The following is a 19701-nucleotide window of genomic DNA, read 5'->3' as shown; positions in this document are numbered from 1 at the left end:
CCCGCCAGCAACCCCCTCTCTCTCCTTTCTCCGGCACCCCAGCAGAGGGCCAGTTAATTCTGCACAAGAGCCGGGCCCCGGCAACGGCAAATATTTACAACCTTTATCATTCCCCGCGGTTTTTCTCTAGAGTAACAATCCCCCCCACCCCCACACACCCCCACCACCATACCCCTCTGGCCCGCTCCCTGCTCTGGAGATGGAGCCGTCTACGAGGCCTTTGTTTACAGTGAGAACAGCGGGGATATAAAACTCACATAAATATCACACGGCTCTCTCATCTATAGAGACGCCTGCTCTCTCTCCAACACACTGGCTGCAGTATACGCCCAGAATATATATATATATATATATATATATATATATATATATATATATATATATATATATATATATATATATAAGAGCCATAAGCTATTTGATTTACTACGATGTCTTGATACAGTTTTGTATGTCACGTGTGACTGCCTATTGCAATAGTTTGGTTGACTTCTTTACGGAGACGTCGGGTTGTTGTTTTTAGCATGGCTACAAATTTAAGGCTGAGAGTGTACTATAACCTTTGCCAAGAGCATTATATCAAACAGAAAACATACGCTTCTCAGTCACATGAAGTGGTCCGCAAAGTTCAGTCTGGGGTTGTCAGCAAATTGAAACAGTGGTTTGATTTAACTATGATTTAATTCACCATGAATTAAACTAATAAGTTAACTCTTTGCTTCTGTAATTGTAGGGTTTTGACCAATATTATTAACATAAACTCAGTTTAGGGGTGTAAAATGTCAAATTTGGGGTTTATAATTTATTTATTTTTCTTTCAGATATTCTGGAAAATAACACTGAGAAAAAGCAGTTCATTCTAATGGCATAATGAAAGACCAGGAGCAAATTTAAGATAAAAGAAAGAAGGGGGGAAAAACATCAAAACAGGATGATGTTTCTCTACTTGCAAATAGTCCAGTGAGGCAGTAATGAAATAATGACAAATGCATGCTATAATTTATCTCAGGTCAGATGGGAATAGAGCCGAATAGACTACTTGAGGCCATGGAACGCTTGCCAAGGCAGCCTTTCCCGACTTCTGGCCAACAAACCGGATTCTCCAAAGACAAAGAGGAATCACTGACCTGGCTGCTCTGTGGGCTGGACGGGTCGTATGACGGCACGTAGCTCTTGAGGGTATCAGCTGGGTTGAGGTGCGGCGGGTAACGGATGGTGGTGTGCGAGAAGTAGGGCGACGGCGCCGGGGGCAAGATAGAGGAGGCCGAGAACTGCAGGGGCGAGTGTGGAGGGGGGCTCCTCGTCGATATAACTGCAAAGACAGACAGACGGAAGAGTTGTGGGAGGATGATGAAGATTCGAGGGTGTGTTAGAGTTAAGCATCGACATTGATTTTTGCGAACCGTGTTTGTGAGGGAAAAGTCGATGAGAGCCGGTGGTTAATGTCAGCAGCAACTCACCACTGTGTCCTACACCTGTGAGGCCCGGGTGATGAGCCTGAGAGAAAGTGCTGAGTCGTGGTGAGGAGTCCTGCGGGGAGGTGGGGCTGAACAGCGGCTTCTCTGGCTTCTTCATGGTAGGAGAGGACATATCTGCTGGTGGGGAAAACACGCACACACAAGCACACACAAACACATGAACACATGCTCAAGGTCAGAACATTTCTACATGCCTTATTGATTATTTAGAGTCTTAAAAGTCTTTGATCAGTTCCTTTTAGCATATTTGCACAGGACCAGATGGCAGAAATATTTCCAGCTTCTGTGTCGTGTTTAACATTTCCTAAGAGAAAAAATTTAATAAATTACTTCACCAATGCACACAAATAAATTGTAACTTTTTTTTTTTATGTTGGCATAAATAGGTGTGTTGCTGAAAATGAATCAAAACCTTCAGCTTGCACTAATGCTTCCATTTCTCACGGAGGAAAGGAATTAAGTGCCAAAAATGAATTACGGTTGAAATTAAACAGAATTTGATCTGCGTAGGATTAGTATTACCAAGGGCACCCTGTCGTTAGCAAATATAGTAGACAAAGGGACCATGTATTTTGCGAATTAGAGACACCGCAAAGGGTCAAAATCACTCATCATCTCTGGAATCATAACAAATCACTTGACATCCCTAAGAAATATGAGTCCTGTGAAAATGTGGTTTTTGTCAAGTCTGAGCAGACAATTAAATCCAGTGATCGGATGCACAGTTGTAAAGCAGCCGGTCGCTCAAATGGGATTTAAGAATTTTGAGACCCTCACGTAATCTTAAATAGAACATTACACTGTAACATCTGCTCGCCGCGGCCTTACACGGTGTCTGACAAGCTGTACTGTAATTCCCCATGAATGATCCCAACGGCTCGGCGGAAGACATGAGATTTGTTTTAAAAAAGTGAGTGTAGTTCTATGAACTCAAAGTATGCGCATAATCTCTTGAAAGTTGCACAATATTGCTGCGCCACACTTTCTTGAGCAATGTTCTGCTGTCACGGCGGTGCGGTTTTTAATTTTCCGTGGTAAGACAAGGTGTCTGGAGGGAACGTGATAACAAATAGATGCGAGAGGCAACGGCCGATGTCTGCTCCGGCTTCCTCTATGAACATCCGTCAAGTGCTTTTCTGGTCTGTCACAGATTCTTTGGGCGTATAACTTTCAAATCATCCATCTCTTTCCCCCCCCCCTTAAAAATAAGCTATATAAACCCTGTTGCTGAGGCATTCCCACAGTATTAACCGCCTTTTCCCTCCGACGACATGGAAGGATCCACCCGAGTGGCGGGAACAATCCCTCTTCTCCAGAGAAAGAGAGCGACAAAGGTGGCTGGAATTCAGGGGGATTTCCCAGTCTGAGGTTGCAAGAGGATACAGGCTTAAGTGCTTTCATTTTGGTGTCAGAGGGAGAAATACCTCAGAGAAGATTGATATCACTGCTAAATATTTCCATGTATAAATAGGAAATATTTTCTGTGGTGATGGTATTCAGCTTTTCCTCTCTCGTGCTAATTAAACCCTTAAGGGAATCGACTGAACCGCCTGGGGAAATTAAGATGGACAATTAATTACCAGAAACAGTTTAAATAGTATAAAGAAAAAGTCCAAAGTGATTATTTAGACCATTTGCGAATGTGTTCATTCACATAAAAAAAAGAAATCTTCAAAAAACATCTTAATTCATGCAGTACTTTCCCTAATAAAAGAAAAGAGAGAAACAATTTCTTCTTATACATGGAGAGGTTTTTGTCGAACGACAACCATGTGCGAGAAATGACCACTTGGCACTTGGGAGGCCTCATATGGGTTTAATATCACCCCACTTCTCATTTATTCTCTCCTGACAGAATAATGGCTGTCTTCTGAGAGTTTCCTACCCACTGCTTTCCCTTTCTCCTCGCCCCAAAGCGTCTAAGTTTACGCAAAGCAATACTCTCAGACCTTGTGCAAAGGAACAGACTACATTTTCCCGTACCCACATTGGGCTGTGGTTGAATCCCACCAGCGCTGAGTCTCTCGTGTGTCAGCTGGTGTTTTCCTCTCTCAGCCTTTCTACATATTATATTGAAATTATAAAAAGAGGACTGGGTAGCGAAACAAAATAAAAGGGGGTTTATTAAGTAAAATTAGGACTTAAGAGCCGGAGCGAAAAAAGGTGGGACATTTTATTTCGAATGACTCTGTTTCCTACCACCTCTGTTGGTAAAATCCAGAGGCGGTGTGCAGGCAGCAGAGTGTAGAGAGAAGTCGGCAGAGAGTGAGAATGAGACGGAAACACGGGACAGTGAGGCCTTAATTAAAAGGGTGACGGGCTCTGCTCTGCACCAGGAGTAACACGACGTAATGAGACATGCGAGCCGTCCCGAGAGGATCTCGCTTTCTGTCTCGCGCAGAAACGAGAAGGCAGGACAGCTTGTTTTTCGCTACACGCAGCTCTATCTTTTCTTTTTTTTCACATCTAGTAAGCCCTATATATGAGCTCATTAGGTGAGCTTTATTTCTTAATTCCCTTCAAACTAGCCCTGTGCCTTAAAGTTGGCACATGGTCATCAAAACTCTACTGATGGGAAGATTCCTCTCAAGTTCAGCCAAGATGCATGGACTGATTTCCTGATGAAAAGTCATCTGACACGTTTGCCCTGCGGGTCTAACAGCTCGGCATGAGGTTTATAAAAAAGGCATTTCTCTATATAAGCCCTGCGCAAGGTGCTTCAGCTATCTGTACATGAAGAAAAAGGAAATACCCAACATCTGAACACTCAAAATAACCAGAGTGCCGTGATAGCAGTTGTGAGTTTCAGCTGGAACAGTTTGTTCTCAGAACGGAGACCTAGCATGGTGGGATCCAATGTTTCCTTTGTGTAAGCGACAGGTGCGAGCGCGTAGAGATTTACATTCAGACAGCGGTTCAAATGGGTTCAAACATTTATATGACTGCCGATGCCTGGGGCTATCTCTGTCATGGTATGTATTTTAAGAGGGTTGAACCGGTTCATGTGCAGAGAAACCAGATGCAGTTCCTCCGCAGTGAAACGGGTGGCGGCATTGATGTACAGTAGCTTATGACGAGGCGGAGCGTGAAAGAGAGTTCAGCTGTTAAAAAGCAACGTGAGGTGCTCACTTTGATCGAATCTATTTGTATGCGATGAGGGTGAAACGAGTAATGCTCTCCTACCGCCCGTTAAACTCTGTCAACATGCTGCCGTGCAGCGGCGAGCTGTGCGAGACTGTGGTCGCACGCGGGCTGCTCGTCTGTTTGAATGCGTTGGAGGGTGGTACTGACAAAGGGCATCCAAGCCCGATGAAAAGGGGTCAAATAAAAACAGGAAAATCACCTCCTTCTCGATCGTGCCAGTTGGCCCGACTGCTGGCTGGCGAGCTGGGTGACGAGTAGAAGTCAGGTCCCGTCGGGCTGGTGTCCATGTTCTCCTCCATGTTGACGGTTTTGGGCCTTTTGCTGTAGGACATTGGGACGTTTATGGTCATTTTCTGGCATTATGACTTTATGGATCACAAAATGGCGTCTGTTCTGATTTGGGGCAGTTGGTGTCGATGTTTGCCACGGATTAACTTGCATAGTGTGAAGGTGTAGTTGAAAGGATAGTTTGAGAAACACACATATTCACTGTGTTGCCCCGAGAGGATTGATACGACTCTCATATCTGTATGCTAAAAAGTAACCTAGTGCCAGGAGGCGGTTAGCTTAGCTTAGCATAACTACTAGAAGCTGCATTTTTTCTCTATTGAAAATAATATACAATGTCACTGCAATGATAGAAAGTCCCCTCCCTCAATCCCCCCAAACTTTGTCCGAAAGGCTTCGTTGCTGTAACCTCCACTGACCTGCCGGGAGGGGAGGACAGGGAGCGGTGCAGCCCCACGCTGGAGTTCAGGTCATGATAGTAGGGCTGGCTGGGCATGTCGGCCATGGAGAAGTTTACCGCAGCACCGTGGGTGATGGGCACTGCAGAGGACACAGAGAAAACAAAGAGAGACAGTTACTCTGTAAACACTTGCAAAGAAGGAGTTCGATGTCAGCAGTGTTGTCAGACCTTTCCCTGCACTCGCATCTGGAGGAGCACAATTAATTGCAGGATAGCTTGACTGACTGTTATTGACGCTTTGTGTTTAGAGGCCCTCTGTATCAAATTAAGCGCTCCCCATTCACAGGTTAACTGTCTGACCATCACACGCGTTTCTGCTGAGCACTCTGATTAACAAGTCACTGCTTCCCCAATGCGGTTGTTGCTGCCGGTATGGGCCTTTTCTCAAGAATGATTACAGGAGCTGCGTTTTACATGTGGCACGAAGAAGACACACTGGATATACACTAAATATGTAAATATTTAGCAGTAAGACAGCAGTGTTTTATAGCTGAAAGCACCAAAAGCAGGCAATTGTGTTGATAAATGGATTCATTTGTGATTCACAATCATCAACATGCTTCCTCCTCTTCTCTCTGGTCCAGAATAACACTCAGCAGTTTCCTCACATGGTGATTTACAGTGGGAAAGGTGTTGTTTTTCTCTCTGCGGTCAAGGTGAGGGATATTGTTTCAAGGGAGGCCGCGCCAGTGTTTACAGAACAAAAGGAGTTCACCGCCCATCGTCACTCTCTCTCCCCTCACTCCCCTACGCCTCTCTTCAGTGTGAGCCTGCGGCTCGAGCGGTTGGTTGGTTTGGAGTCGATGAGAGGATGGAGTGTGTGGCGCCGTCTGTTGTGGTCTGAGGTTCACCACTGGCACGATCCCTCCGCCAGCCTCCGCCCTGGCAGCCCACTGCAGCCCTGGCAAAGGCCCCTACCCGCTGCTACCCATACCGAGCTGTCTGTGGAGGAATGCATCCGGCCCGAGGACGCCGAATACAAGACCATTGTTTGTTTTTTCTCTTCTTCTTTTCATTCATGGATGAGGATACCCCCAACCATTTCTGTCTGTGTTGGTTTCTCTTTACTGTCTCTCTTCTTGGCACTTGGCGCCCTGCCTGTCATCTCATTTAATACGCTAAAGAAACTGTAAATGAAACAATGACGCTGCATTCGCCACACAGCGCTTCTCCTAGCAGAGTACCGTGTCTTGCTGTATGAGGGGGGAAATGTAATGTTTCATCTGCCCGTGCATGTCCACATTTTCTGTTGACAAAATGTCTTTACACTTGCAGTGGAGGCTCCCGTTGTATTAATGAGTGTCCCCGTCGAAATGCTGGATTGCAAGTCAGCCTTGAACTCCGCAGCCCCCTTTGATGGACTTCAAAGAATGTCTCAACAGCCCGGAGAGTCGGGAGAGAGGCGCGATGACGGACGAGCGGCTGCTTAGATATCTTCCCAGGGAGTGACCGGCTGAGTGAGTGACAATTCCTGTGTGTCCGTCGACCTTTTTAAAATTCCAGCTCGACTTCAGTTGGCTTTAGTGAAACCGGGCTCGGTCACATGAGAGCAAGCACGCCGGCGCAGCGGCCATCTGGTCAGGGGGCAAATTAAACACCAAACAAAAAAACAGCCTTTCAAAGGGTATTCAGTCTCAGAGCATCGAAATGAGTAGGTTCTCCCTTTCAGAGCTTGATGTATGAGACAGCACAGACATCAGAAACACTTTTTAACAACATCAGAAACACTTTGGCACGCCAGGTGAACGGAAACAAAGGTTAGCGTTAAACACTATTTGTTGCTCTAAACCCGTTAACATGTGAATGACCAAAACCAAAAGTTTGGAGGATTTCACACCTTTTTTCCTTTTCTCTATCTTCTGTATACTTTGGTGTATAAAATGTGAGAAGATTGTGAAAAATAATCAGAATTTTGTTAATCACAATCGTGTCTTACTTGAAACCACTCACTCTGAGTCTTATATATAAGACTAGTAGACTGGTACACACACAGACAGCCCAAAACCGGTATGTTTCTCTTAAACACAGGTTATTGAGGGTGACTGGAGTCGTTGTGCACCACAGGCATGTTCCAGAGCTGAAGTACAGGAAAAGGGCACCTTGGGGCGCCCTCAGTTATCAAGAGGGCCGCTGGAGGGACAACCGTTTAACGGCTTTGTGGAGGGCAGACATGTCTGTACAGATGCACACAGGCTCATACAGTCAAGTGTTCTCTCACTGCATAGCAGACCGGACAAACCGGATCTGCCACACTACAGTCGTATGGTGGATTTCAGCGAATACACAGAGGTTAGGATTTGTAGAAAAGCTGCGAGTTACAGATTCTGTTCACGTGTAAAGACGCAAACAAGGGAAACAAAGGCAGAGCTAAAGGTGTTGGCGTTTCCTGATTAGACCTCTTCTCAGGGCTGTGTGGGCGTGTGCAGACTGTGATTGATTGACTTCTGCCTGACTCTCATATTAACTAGGTTGCACCTGTTAGGACAGGGAAACGTACACCTTCAACATTCCTGTAAGTGCGTGGACTTTGTCCTGATGTGATTCCCAGAGACGCTCCGCCCATCATCAACGTGAGCAGAAGCGAAGGAATACCTGAAAACACCTGGACAGGGTAGTTAGCGACGGCAGCTCCTGTGTGTACTTACTTCTGGACACTCGCACCAGTTCTGTAACACTGAAGACTCCGGATTTGATGAAGCTGTCCTCCAAGTAGACTGTGGACACAGGGACAGACAGGAAATCGTTATCACAGGCGTGCTTGTTATTCATGAACACTTTCATACTTGAAAAATACACTTAATAAAGTTCTGTGGATGTGAAATCAACAGTAACATTGAGTTCAGGTCTTCCAGCGCTTCTCAGCCATTCTGCTACATTTTGAAAATCAATTTCAGCACTTCAATAAATAATGTAAAAGAATAATATTTTCTGTCTGACTGAAACCCATAAAAAAACGTTTCTTTCTACTTTGTGCAACATTTTAGAGTTAGAAAGAGCACAGGAGGACAACAGGAGGACTGAGATGCCCGACAAACACACAGGTACAGATCACCACACAGGGATCTCGGCACTGTCATGCCATAATATAAAAAAAAAAATGGCAAAGAGGATAATTCATCAGTGTCTTCTCCTGAGCCAAACACTTCATCAAGTATTTTTCACGCTTGTCTTTCTGTAGACGAAGGGTCTAGGTCGTCTGTATTTGATCCTATTTCCATGAGATTTGAACTGTGGATTGTTGACACACAAAAAAAGTCAGTTACTGCGCTGGTTTTTCAGTTGAAGTGTTTAAATAGACAGCAACAAGTCGTTGTGTGTGTTGCAGTAAAGAGTGACAGGACAGGTGTGTGAGGAGGAGGGAGCGACATGTACATTCAAACTGAAAGTACAACGAACGAGTTCACGCTGAGCCCCAGGCGCGGCCCCTTCCATCAAATACACAGGAACAACTTAATGACTGTCAACATTGACACCGTCATGCCAAAACAATGTATCACACCAAGAAGAATCCACCTTAAAGACTCATAACTGCAGTATTTAAAAGTATAGTTCCAACTTAAATGGGAAGCCGGAGTTCTTTCAACGTCAAAATGTTTTCCTCCCATTTTCCGAGTGAGTATTTTTAGACCAAATAATCACGATGTATTTTGTTTACAGTGTTCTGTATGACCTGCCCAGGGATCAGCAATGCTAATCGGAGGCTATAAATCAAACACGTTAAATAGCCAGACAAGTTATTGACACCCAAATGACCCGGGCTCGGCTTTGATGCAATGCCAAGGGCCCTCTGGCCGTGCCAGAAAGATAGGCGGGACGGCTCGATTGGCACCTACAAAGCCTCATGCCTCCAGTGAGCCAACGGCTTTCGCAGGGGACTGTGCCACTGCCGAGGGCCTCCGAGGCTTGAGTCATTGGCTCGCCAGCATGTTTTCCTTGGCACATGCATCGGCAGAACCAGCTCTTGAGGTAGACAACTAATTATACTTCTCAAACTATTTTCATTCCAATGCCGTGACGACACAGCGCAGGTCAGTCCAAGGGAACGGCAGCGCTGTTGGAGAATATTCCCTACAGCTGGCTCATGACACACTCAGTGTGCCAGCCAAAGGTGCAATCTGCTGTAACGTTTTCACTCCAGATCTTCAGTGTCTCCGCCTCTTTGAAAAAAATGTTGTGTTTGATGTTGCCGCGAGGATGATGACGATTCAAATTTGATGATCCAATTTCATTTTATTCCTTCTCACTGCATGCAAAGTTGAAAACTACGGCCGGAGCCAGCGGCGGATGTCAAAAATGTCAGTTTGGGTAATCTAGTTTGGTACCGGTGGCCTCTTTAATGCAGTCCAATTCACAAAATCTGTTTTTGTTGTTTCAAAGGCATTGCATGGAATGAACCTTAGGGCAGTACAGTACTTTTTTTGGGGGGGAGGAGGGGGAGTCGACAGTATAGGAATTTGCTATGAGGTAAGTTATGGTGTACATAGGCCGCTGTACAGAGGGCAAGCTGCAGAGGAACAATAGAACGATGACAGGAGGAGGGAGGACGACTGGTACTGTACATACCTGGAAGAGGGTTCTTGCCTGGCTCATTGTTACTGGGACTTCCTGACTGCTGCGAGTCTGCAAACACACAGAGAGACGGGAGGGGAGGGGGGCTTAGTAAAGCAGGAGGACATCTTACTGAAACACTGGTTTCTTGTCAGCATTGATTATTTCTAGAAAATATCACCTGGTGGCTGGGTGAGGACACTGTAGCCTGTAACTTGTAATTCAAAACTAAGTGAATCAGAACTTTAATCTGATTTACAGTCTGTCGCCCCACAGCCACGGACTCACTGAGGTCAATTAAAATTAAGAAACAACTTCTGTCAAGACACTCAACAAGACAAAGTGCATTTCAGGGGACTCTGGACTTCCTGGTGCATTAATGCTTTTCCTTATCTACTTGTCAAGGCGAGCATACCCACTGTACATTAAACAAGACAGTTTTGTTTGAACAGTGGGAAGGCAGAGCGAAAGAAAGTGAAGAAAGAGCTCTCTGTCTGACACTGGATAGCCTAAAAGTTTTTTACCGGCAGACCTCTGGGTAATTTTTCAAAGGGGCTAAGGGAGGGTTGGGGGTGGGGGGGGGGATGTGTTCGGTCCTGCTGTGCAAGGTACGAGCACAGAACAAAACGTGGAGAGAGGACAGGAGGGGCGGGGAATTACAAGGAAACATGAGTGGAATTCTTTCCACCGGCTACAGCGCGCAGGCTTTGGTACGAGATGGCCCAGACTGACGTCTTTTACCTCGAAGCTTCCTGACCCTGGTTGATCACCGACAAGCACATGGGCCTTTTTTTTTCTTTCTTTCCATTTCCATATCACGCAACTGCAAAAGTTGTGAAACATCAAAGTGAACTGTATTCCTCGTCGTCAGATATCAATCTGTGCGTGCGGTGTGTTGTGTTGTGTGTTTCGTGGTGGGAGGGAAAACGGACTCAAAATAGCACCGAGCGGCTGCCGTGCCAAACAGTGAAGGACGGCGTCTGCGTGGAGCCCCAAAAGCCCACACGTGGCCTGAGACGGAGAGGGCCCAATGAGAACCAGCAGGGAGATTATCCTCTGCGTCGTCAACGCGAGAGAGCCGAGACAAGACGCTATAAAGACAGTGAACTCAGATACCCTCGCCTTGCAACAACACCGCTTTTCCTGCCGCAGCTCTCATGAGCAGTGAGAGCAGTTACGGAGGCAACGGGGAGAAGGAAGGAGAAGGAAGGGAGGGGGGAGAGAAAGAAGAAAAGTAGTTGAAAGATTTATCCCTTACTTGTTCTCTCCCTGTGTCTCTCTCCCTCGCTCACTTGTTCCCCCTCTCCTAAATTTGACTATTAAACAGCGCTGCAAAAACAGAATGTTCTTGGCCGAAGCTCAACAATGACAAAGTAGGGAGGGAACAGGACCATACGTTAAGGAGGAAAAAAATCCCCTCTTTTCAGTACGCTTAGCCCTAAAAATGTAACATGCAAGTTATAGTCTCGCAATACATGTCCACTCTGCTTACTAAAAACATATGGGTGACTTGTGCTTTCTCATCCCACTTTTTATTTTGTGCACACGTAGAAAGGTTTTAATATTTAAAGCAGATAAGGCTGCAACATTGCAGAAAGAAATGAAATATGCCCAACAAACCGCCAAAATAGTCAAATATATAAAAACAGAGAAAAGCAGCAAATCTTCAAATTTGAGAAGCTGGAGTGACACAACTATTTGCAATCTCAAAATTGTTTCAGAGTACGATTTCAGCTAATCGTGTCCGTAATCAAATCTATGCCATTGCAAGTACCCTCTTGAACAGTTTTGCCGTGTACCCGAGTCCCGTAAGTTTCCTCCCTAACACACACACACACACATGCACACACACACACACACACACACACACACACACACACACACACACACACACACACACATACACACACACACACACACAGTAAAGCAGCTTTTGTGAGCTGATTTGGCACAGCACATGTCCATAAAGTGATTGCAGGGAGCTCAGTGGCCTTGTCTCCCTGTCCCCCCCCCCTCCCCCTTCACCCCCCATGCCACTTTCAGAGTCATCCATCAGTCTCGTTACGACTGCCAAGTCTACGCTCGGCCCAAGAACTGCTGAGTGGGAGAGAAAAGAGCACCGGAGAGTGGAGATGAGGTAAACGCTGAAAAGGTGGCGAGGGGGCGAGAAGGAGCAAGGAGGTGGAGGCGGGAGAGGTTAGATCAGATCAGAGTTTTGTGTTTTTGGTTGATTTATTTTTCTTTTTTCCCTTTCTTCGAGGGCGGAACAGGCAACCATGACAAAAAGAGCAGATGGTGGCGGCAATTAGAGATCCCAGGCAGCATCTTCCAGCATGAGGCCCCACTGTAGCACCAGGAGAGACCACCTGGATGACTCAAGGTGGGATGCGAGCATATGGCGCATCTGCCAGGCCTGCACCGGAGCTGGAAACACCTCCCCTATTGCATTACATTCTACCTTTGACCCGACAAGGGCAGCTTCACGCTCCTTCATCTGCTTTCAGGGTGATTATGACATTGTTTGGAGCAGTGCTTGCACATTTGTCAGGCCGCAAGCCTGCTGTTTATATTTACATTTACTTTACATTTTGTATCCCCTTTTGTCACTCAACGGGTATTTAAATCAAGCCTCAAATAAAGATAATTATGGATTACAAAGGGTTGGATTGAAAAGCCTACAAATTGCCTGTGATTAAAAAAATTATGTGCGGTACAATAAGTGGCTGAAATACAGCAAAGAAGTGGGATATTTGGAGCCTGAGGCCTGGTGTCTGTATCTAAAAGGTGTCCTGTGCAGAACCCCAGCCAATCCGATAGTCTTCAAATAAACAGTAGTGTAACCTGTAAATAAACAGTGTTGCGGTCGAGGAGGGCTGGGATTTGCCCTGAGAGCTTGGCAGGCCTCGATCACAGGGCTAGACACCACACACACACACACACACACACACACACACGCCCTTCACACACATACAGATAAACGTACACACGCTGCCTTTTTCCAAAAACAACATTTCTTGGCACTCTCTGTCCCTGCCACTTGTTTAAATAAACAAACCGCTTCATGAAGGAAGTGAAGAAGAAACAGAAGAAGAAGAAAAAAAAACACCACGTATAGGAATCAGTTTATCTGCAGTTACTCTGAAAATGTGAGGGAAAAAAGTAGCAGAGAGCGCTTGTGGGTATTTGGGACATGTCCACGAGTTCCTACACCTTCTTATCCAGCGGGATACTTATCATACCACTGTAACGATTAGGGCAATTAGGGGTAATGGCAACAGAAATCTGGCTCTGCAAGAAAGTTTCTCAGTGCTTGTGAGGGTTCTCCACGCACATGTGTCTTACTCGCCTGAATTTTATAATCACTAAAACACTCACACACACACTCTCTCCTCACCCAGCCTCTAATTTTTTGGCATTATAACCATTCTTTTCCCCCTAAATTGCGGAACACACACACACACACACACACACACACACACACACACACACACACACACACAGTGTGGATTAAATTAGCCACATAGTTTGGGAAACTTTCTCTCTTTTTATGTATTTTTTTTGGACAGTGGCAGTGCACGCTCCCAGCTCGCAAACACATGCAGACACATACATATATCCTCCAGGAAAAAAGACTGTGCGCACGCGCGACACGCACACCCTGCAGATGCATACCGCTGTCGACATTTCAGGAGGAGAAGCCTGTCTGGCAGCCATTTTATGCCGAGCGGGGTTCTGTGCACATGTATAGCACTCTGGCTGCCAGAGGCATGGGTCCCGAGCCAAGACGCATTTCAGCAGCCTGGGGAGGCTGAGGGGAGGGAAGGGAGGGGAGGGGAGCGCAGAGAGGGGTGGAACTCCGGGAGAAGTAGGGAAACGGAGAGAGGGGCAGAAAATATCGACCTAATTACGGAGCAGCTCCGATGCGTAATGTTTCGACAATACAGCTGCTCCTGAGTAAATATTTGATGTGGCCGAGCAGACTTTCTGCTCAGTGTCGTCCTGCTTTTCTTTCCCTTCCTGCTGCAGGAGACCAGTGTGTCCTTCCTTGGAACTGCACAGGCAAAAATATATGTGTGTGTGTGTGTTGCACACGGGGTCATGCGGGTCTCGACAGTGTACGCAGATGACTGTACGTACATGTGCCAGTGTGGAATGTGCGTGTACTTTGTCCCGTGTCCTCCTCTGCTCCTGGTTTCTATCATTCACAGCTCTGGCGATGACCTCACACCGCTCGGGCCGGCTTCCAACAGCCGGCAGAACCTGCTCTCTTCTCCAGATCTCCAAGTCTTTCTTCTCCTCCCTATCAGTCAATCGGTGTCCCTGTGCCTGCAACAGTATCCCTCCTCCATTGTATCTTTTCATACGCAGATCTACTGTTCAGTGTGTATCTGTGACGATATCATCTTATCCGGCGATAAGTGCACACTCCGTCTTCAAATTTCTTGATTATTTTTTCCCCCACCTCATATCTCCTATCTTATAACACTTATGTCCCTCTTTCTTTTTATGTCTCCATCTGTGGTGGCACTCCCCCCTCCCACCTTTACCGCCTTTTTTTTTTAATGCCCCCTCTCTCTCTCTCACACTTTCATACTCTTTGTCTCTCTATCTCTCTCTTCTCTCCCTCCCTCACGCTTTGTTGTCTAAACAAAGTGGCCTTTATCAGGATGAGCCGCAACCCAAACAAGGCAAACAAAAGATATGGGCGAGGAAATCTGCCCGCAGTAGAGGGAGGATCTTATCGTGCCAGGCATTGTGTGCCAGCCTGCCAACTGGCGATGCCCCCCGCCGCCGCCGACCCCTCCCTGCGCACACACACACACACAGACTCACACACTCACACACACCAAATTCTGGCATTTCAGCCCGCCCCTCACCCGGACCCGTGCACGGCATTCTGCAAAGAGCTGGCACCTGACCTGGCCGAAAGGAAAGTGATATTGGCGCCGAGCGTGAAGGGAAGACAGGCGCTGCAGCCAAATGGGACGCCATCTTGGGGTGGCATTGTCTCAGCGGTAAAGATGAGCTTCAACGAAGCAGCGAAACAAAAACGGGGGGAAAAATTAAACGTGGCGCAAATTCCTGCTTTAACTAATTTATCTGTATTTGGTTCGGGCTGGGTGGGAACTTTAACACTTTTTGAGTATCTCTCTTCAAACCTCATCCATGCGTTATTGTTGGCTTTATTATCAGTGATACCTCTGCACAGACAGATATGCACAGTATTGTATTCCCTTTGACAAACTGTGGCTCCCTGTGTTTCCCCCAACTGTGCCTATACACTGTGTGACACTGTAATGATTATCTCATAATTGGAACAAGGAAAGTATTTCTTATTGGCTTAAAGGAGCACCTGGTAATCCGGATAGCTACCCTATCGGATGACTGCCACTGACGGGGAATGCAGGTACAGTAGGATGAGTTACACACACACACACACAGACACACACACACACAGACACACGCACACACACACAGACAGACACACTCTCAGACGAAAGCGAGAGAAAGGCAAATAGAAAGTGAGAGGGGCAAAGTTGAAACGTCTGCGAGAACAATGACATTTTGCCTTCTTTTCTCCAAGCCAGACACCACAGACTTGTTCAATGGAGCAGAAGGGGAGACACACACACACACACACACGCACACACACACACAGTAGGACTGTCAGGGTTTTGAGACTTATGGAATCAAGTGGGATCCCAGCCCAGACAAGAACAATGAGGAGCCATACAGTGTATGTGTGTGTGGTTGACTGTGTGTGACCCAGCTCACTTGCATCTCTCTGTGTGCGTGTGCACCTCCCCGACGTGAGCGCCGCCACCTCGGCGTGAGCGCGAGCGTGTGCGTGGATCATCAGTGTGTGTGTTTGTTTCTCATCGCCGCATACTAATGCCGGTGGAGAAGCGGGCCCTCTTTCTCTCCGCCGAGTCTCTGTGCCTTCTCCTCAGTAAACTCTCACGGCAGTGAAAAGAGGAGAGCATTTTAACCGAGCCGGCGGGACAACAGGCTCCTCATTGAGGTCACCAAACAGTGTGGATGGGGAGGGAGCACATTCAGTGGCGAGTGGGTCTTGAACAAGGGACTGAATGGCCTGACGGATCATTAGCCACACCGGCCCCGGGAGAGGAGAAGGAAGAACCTGGCGAGCACAAAGGGATACACAGCCACAAACCCGAGGATGCAGATGAGGGTTAACCCATCTAAATTCAACTTCCCCACCTTTTAATTTGAGAAATAAAGTTTACCCACCTCGACACGGACGCATATACTGTGGCACGCAGACGCAAAAGCAAGCACCGAATGCTAGCTCTATACTGTTGGACGACATGTGGACACACACACACACACACAGGCTGACACACTGCACACACACAGCATCCCGCGGCGAGCTGATCTGTGCTGTACATGTGCGATGCAGTCAGCGGCCGAGCTGCAGACAAACTACACAACAACAACGCGACACAGTGGCTCATCTGTCCCATGGAAAATGAGCAGGCCGGCCTCCAGCCAACGTCTCCACCTCCTCCTCCCACTCTCTCTCTGTTCGGCTTTTCTCAAATTGTAGCCTTTGCATTCCATTTTTATTTTTTATTACATTACTTTTTCTTCTTTTCCTCTTTCTGTATCCCTCTTTATTATTTCTATTGCTGTCACTTTCCTCTGAGCATGTTGCCCAAATTTGTAATTTGCGGCACCTGGAACCATCCATTGCATTAAGTGTTGCAGATATATTCATATACGGATCGCAAAATTTCAATCAATTAGTGGATCGCTGGGAAAATGATTGCCATACAGCATCTTTTTTTTTATTTTTGAGAAATTACAAATGCTTGGCTGGATTTAGCTTCTCAAATGTAAATTTTTACAAATTGAATATCTTTGTATTTGTGACAAAACAAGTTATTTGAAGGCTTTCGTTCAGGCTCTGGGAAGCTGTGATGGAAATGTTTGACTATTTTCTGGCAAACAACTAATTGATTAATTAAAAAAAAAAATCAAAAGGTTCACTGATGAGAAATAATTCCTAAATGTAGTAAACATAAAATAGTTACACAAAAGTTTAACTCCTAACCGTCGAATAGATTAGCAGATTTTCCGAAAGTGTGGTTTCATCATTCACACGTTTAATCAGCGTCAAGTCTAGCCTGTGAGAAAAAAGAAAAAAGAACTTCGCATCTGCGTTGAAACAATGGGCCCATCAATGGCCAACCTCGGCATCTTTTTGGTATGCACCAAACAAACAATTAGCTTTGTTGCGGCGTAATTGACTGGCAGGACCGGGTGGCATTTACATTCGCCCGCTGTTGCCACCCTGCCATTCGACGGGCCGGGATGAAAAAGAATAGGTCTATACGAGGGTGGAAGGTTGGCCACATCTCTCTGGTTCGGAGACACCGCTTTTTTTGTCTCTTTTTTTTCACGGTGGCAAACTTCCAAGCAGGAGCTTTTTTTTTTTTTTAATGCACGGCTGTGGAGGAAGGAGGGAAGGGATGGAGGAGTGAGGACGAGACTATAGATTTAATTATGCATGCATGTTTTCTCATTCATTGTAGTGGTGGGAAGGGAGAGGGAGAGGGTAAGGGGGTGTGTGGTGGGAGGGTTGGGGGGGTAGGGGGACAGACCAATGACATTCCGTCGTTATAGCCCTCCTCCTGCACACACACACAAACACACACACACACACACACAAGGAGCAGTCTGGGAGCGAGCCGCTATAGGCTAATGAGGTGACACTCACCGTCTGGAGACTAGCCAAAACAGTCCATTAACTCCTAGCCAGTAGTTAAGAGGAGAAGAAGGAGAAAGGTGGTGGTGGGGAGGGTGGAGAGGAGAAAAGAGGAGGCGGGGGAGGGCAAGCGGGTGAGGTGGGCGGCTAGCCGGTGGGTTGGTGGGCGGAGCATGTGGAGGGGCAAAAAAAAAGAAAAAGAAGAGAGTCTGAAGTCTTTCAGGATGTGAGGGTGGGGGGTATTTCTGCAGTTTTGTAGTTGTGAATGAATCAGCGGGGTGGCTGGTAGAGGGGGGGGGGGGTGCACGAGCGTTCACTGTCGCCGATTATGCTCTGTGGAGGCTGCTCTTGAGGAAAAGTAAGACTGTGTGTGTGTGTGTGTGTGTGTGTGTGTGTGATGGAGTCGAGGTGGTGGGGTGGAGCGGTGGATGCCACGAGAGAGAGAGAGAGAGAGAGAGAGAGAGAGAGAGAGAGAGAGAGAGAGGGGACAAGGGAGATAGATCCAAAACCCCCCAGTCAGGCAGACAGACCTTTGACAGAGGAGCTCTGTGATTCGCCTCTTTCATCTTCAGAACCCCCCCATCCAGTCGGATAATTATGAGACAAATGCACTGGACCCCTGCTGCTTGAGTGGCAATGGGCATGGGAGGCCAGAAACACAGGGAGAGGGTTCAAACCTGCACGTCTCGACTGGTCTGGAGGGGGGGTGGGGTGGGGGACACAGAGGGAAAGAGAGATGGCGGGGGTGTTTAGGGGTCTGGGAAATTCCCCACTCTCCCCAGAGAGAGAAGTTGGCCCACAGATCATAGTTCAGGGACAGCCTGGTTGTGATACTAGCGAGGCTTAACTGGTTTTAGCCGCCAATTTCCTTTCAACTTACACACACACACACACACACACACACACACACACACACACACACACACACACACACACACACACACACACACACACACATACACAAACACAGTTAATAAATACTGCATTGTTTAGTTTTCAGATGTACCTTTTTGAAAAAAAACATCTGAAATATGCTCCCTGATTTCTGACTTGCAGCTGGTGAACCAGTTCACAACGTGTTGTTTAATTAATGCGTTTGGCGGCGCTCTGGCCGCCACTGATAAGGCAGCACAGTTAGGGACTGCAATGGTACCTCCATCTTTATCTCACACCAAGCACACTTACACCCCTGAAGCAAACATGCGTGCAAAAGTCAATTGTGTTCGACTACAAATTACAATGAAGCTCTGTTTGCAAGCCTGTCAAACTACTTTGAATTTAAAAGCGATCTATGTGAAAATGACTCAAAATGAAATATGAAAGCGAGGAAAAGAACAAGTCAAAGCAAGCTCCAATTTCAATGGTGTCAACAGTTTCCAGTTTTGATACTTTCGGATGAAAATTCTTCGCATCACAATGTGGGAGTCACTTTTGACTCCGGCCTGTGTCATGTTGTGTGTCTGTGAGGCCTCAGCCAGTGATGTGTCAGTGATTGTCAGCGCTTACGACGGCGTCGGGCCTCAGCCAAGAGGAGTTCCCACTGGCAAGTGCGGCGGGCCGGGCCAGGGCGACTGGGTGCTCCCTCACGGGGCAAATGGCTCTCCTCCAGCTGGGCGAGAGGCCACCGAGGATCCCTGCCACCCATTGCCACTGTTTGCACTCCCTGGGCTCTGCCAAGCGAGCAGCGGTAAAGCACACACACACACACGTGCACACACACCTTAAACTGGGGACGTGGAAGGAATTATCCGTTCATAGAATGCCACCACATCTAAGGCCAGATCTTGGCCCAAAACAGACAAAGAAAACAAAGCGTGCACTCATTCAGACGATTTTGCTGGCACTGCTCCGCTGGAATGGGACATAGGGTGGAGAAAGGGAGCGGGGGTGGGGGGGGTGGGGGGGGGGGGAGATCAACCACAGAGTTTAATGTGTCATTACAAGCATAAAAACAGACTACTGACATTGCCAACAGATGTCGAGCCAGTTTATATGTTGCCATTACTATTACTCCTCCAGTAAGGAATAAAGCTGCAGGTGCAAATAAACAGTAT

At 46.9% G+C, this 19701-nt stretch overlaps 1 protein-coding gene across 6 annotated transcripts in view; it reads right to left on the bottom strand.

Annotated features, from left to right (window-relative positions):
- Nucleotides 1-19701, bottom strand: part of LOC306733750 (nuclear factor 1 B-type-like) — a gene marked incomplete at both ends in the record, with an annotated part of 61587 nt that overhangs the window by 9339 nt on the left and 32547 nt on the right. For 3 of the 6 annotated variants that reach the window (XM_079215044.1, XM_079215045.1, XM_079215048.1), the window contains 6 exons: nt 1128-1312; nt 1461-1592; nt 4822-4943; nt 5330-5450; nt 8016-8084; nt 9934-9990. In XM_079215044.1, the coding sequence (XP_079071170.1) occupies nt 1128-1312; nt 1461-1592; nt 4822-4943; nt 5330-5450; nt 8016-8084; nt 9934-9990 (686 nt within the window). Of the gene's footprint in view, nt 1-1127; nt 1313-1460; nt 1596-4821; nt 4944-5329; nt 5451-8015; nt 8085-9933; nt 9991-19701 lie in introns of all 6 variants that reach the window. The other 3 variants (XM_079215046.1, XM_079215047.1, XM_079215049.1) reach the window with 2 other exon arrangements.

This window comes from Taurulus bubalis (genome assembly GCF_910589615.1).
Source record: "Taurulus bubalis genome assembly, chromosome: 3".
In the NCBI taxonomy this organism is placed as follows: Eukaryota; Metazoa; Chordata; class Actinopteri; order Perciformes; family Cottidae; genus Taurulus; species Taurulus bubalis.
Note: the sequence above shows the minus strand (reverse complement) of the source record. Positions and strands in the feature narration are given on the sequence as shown.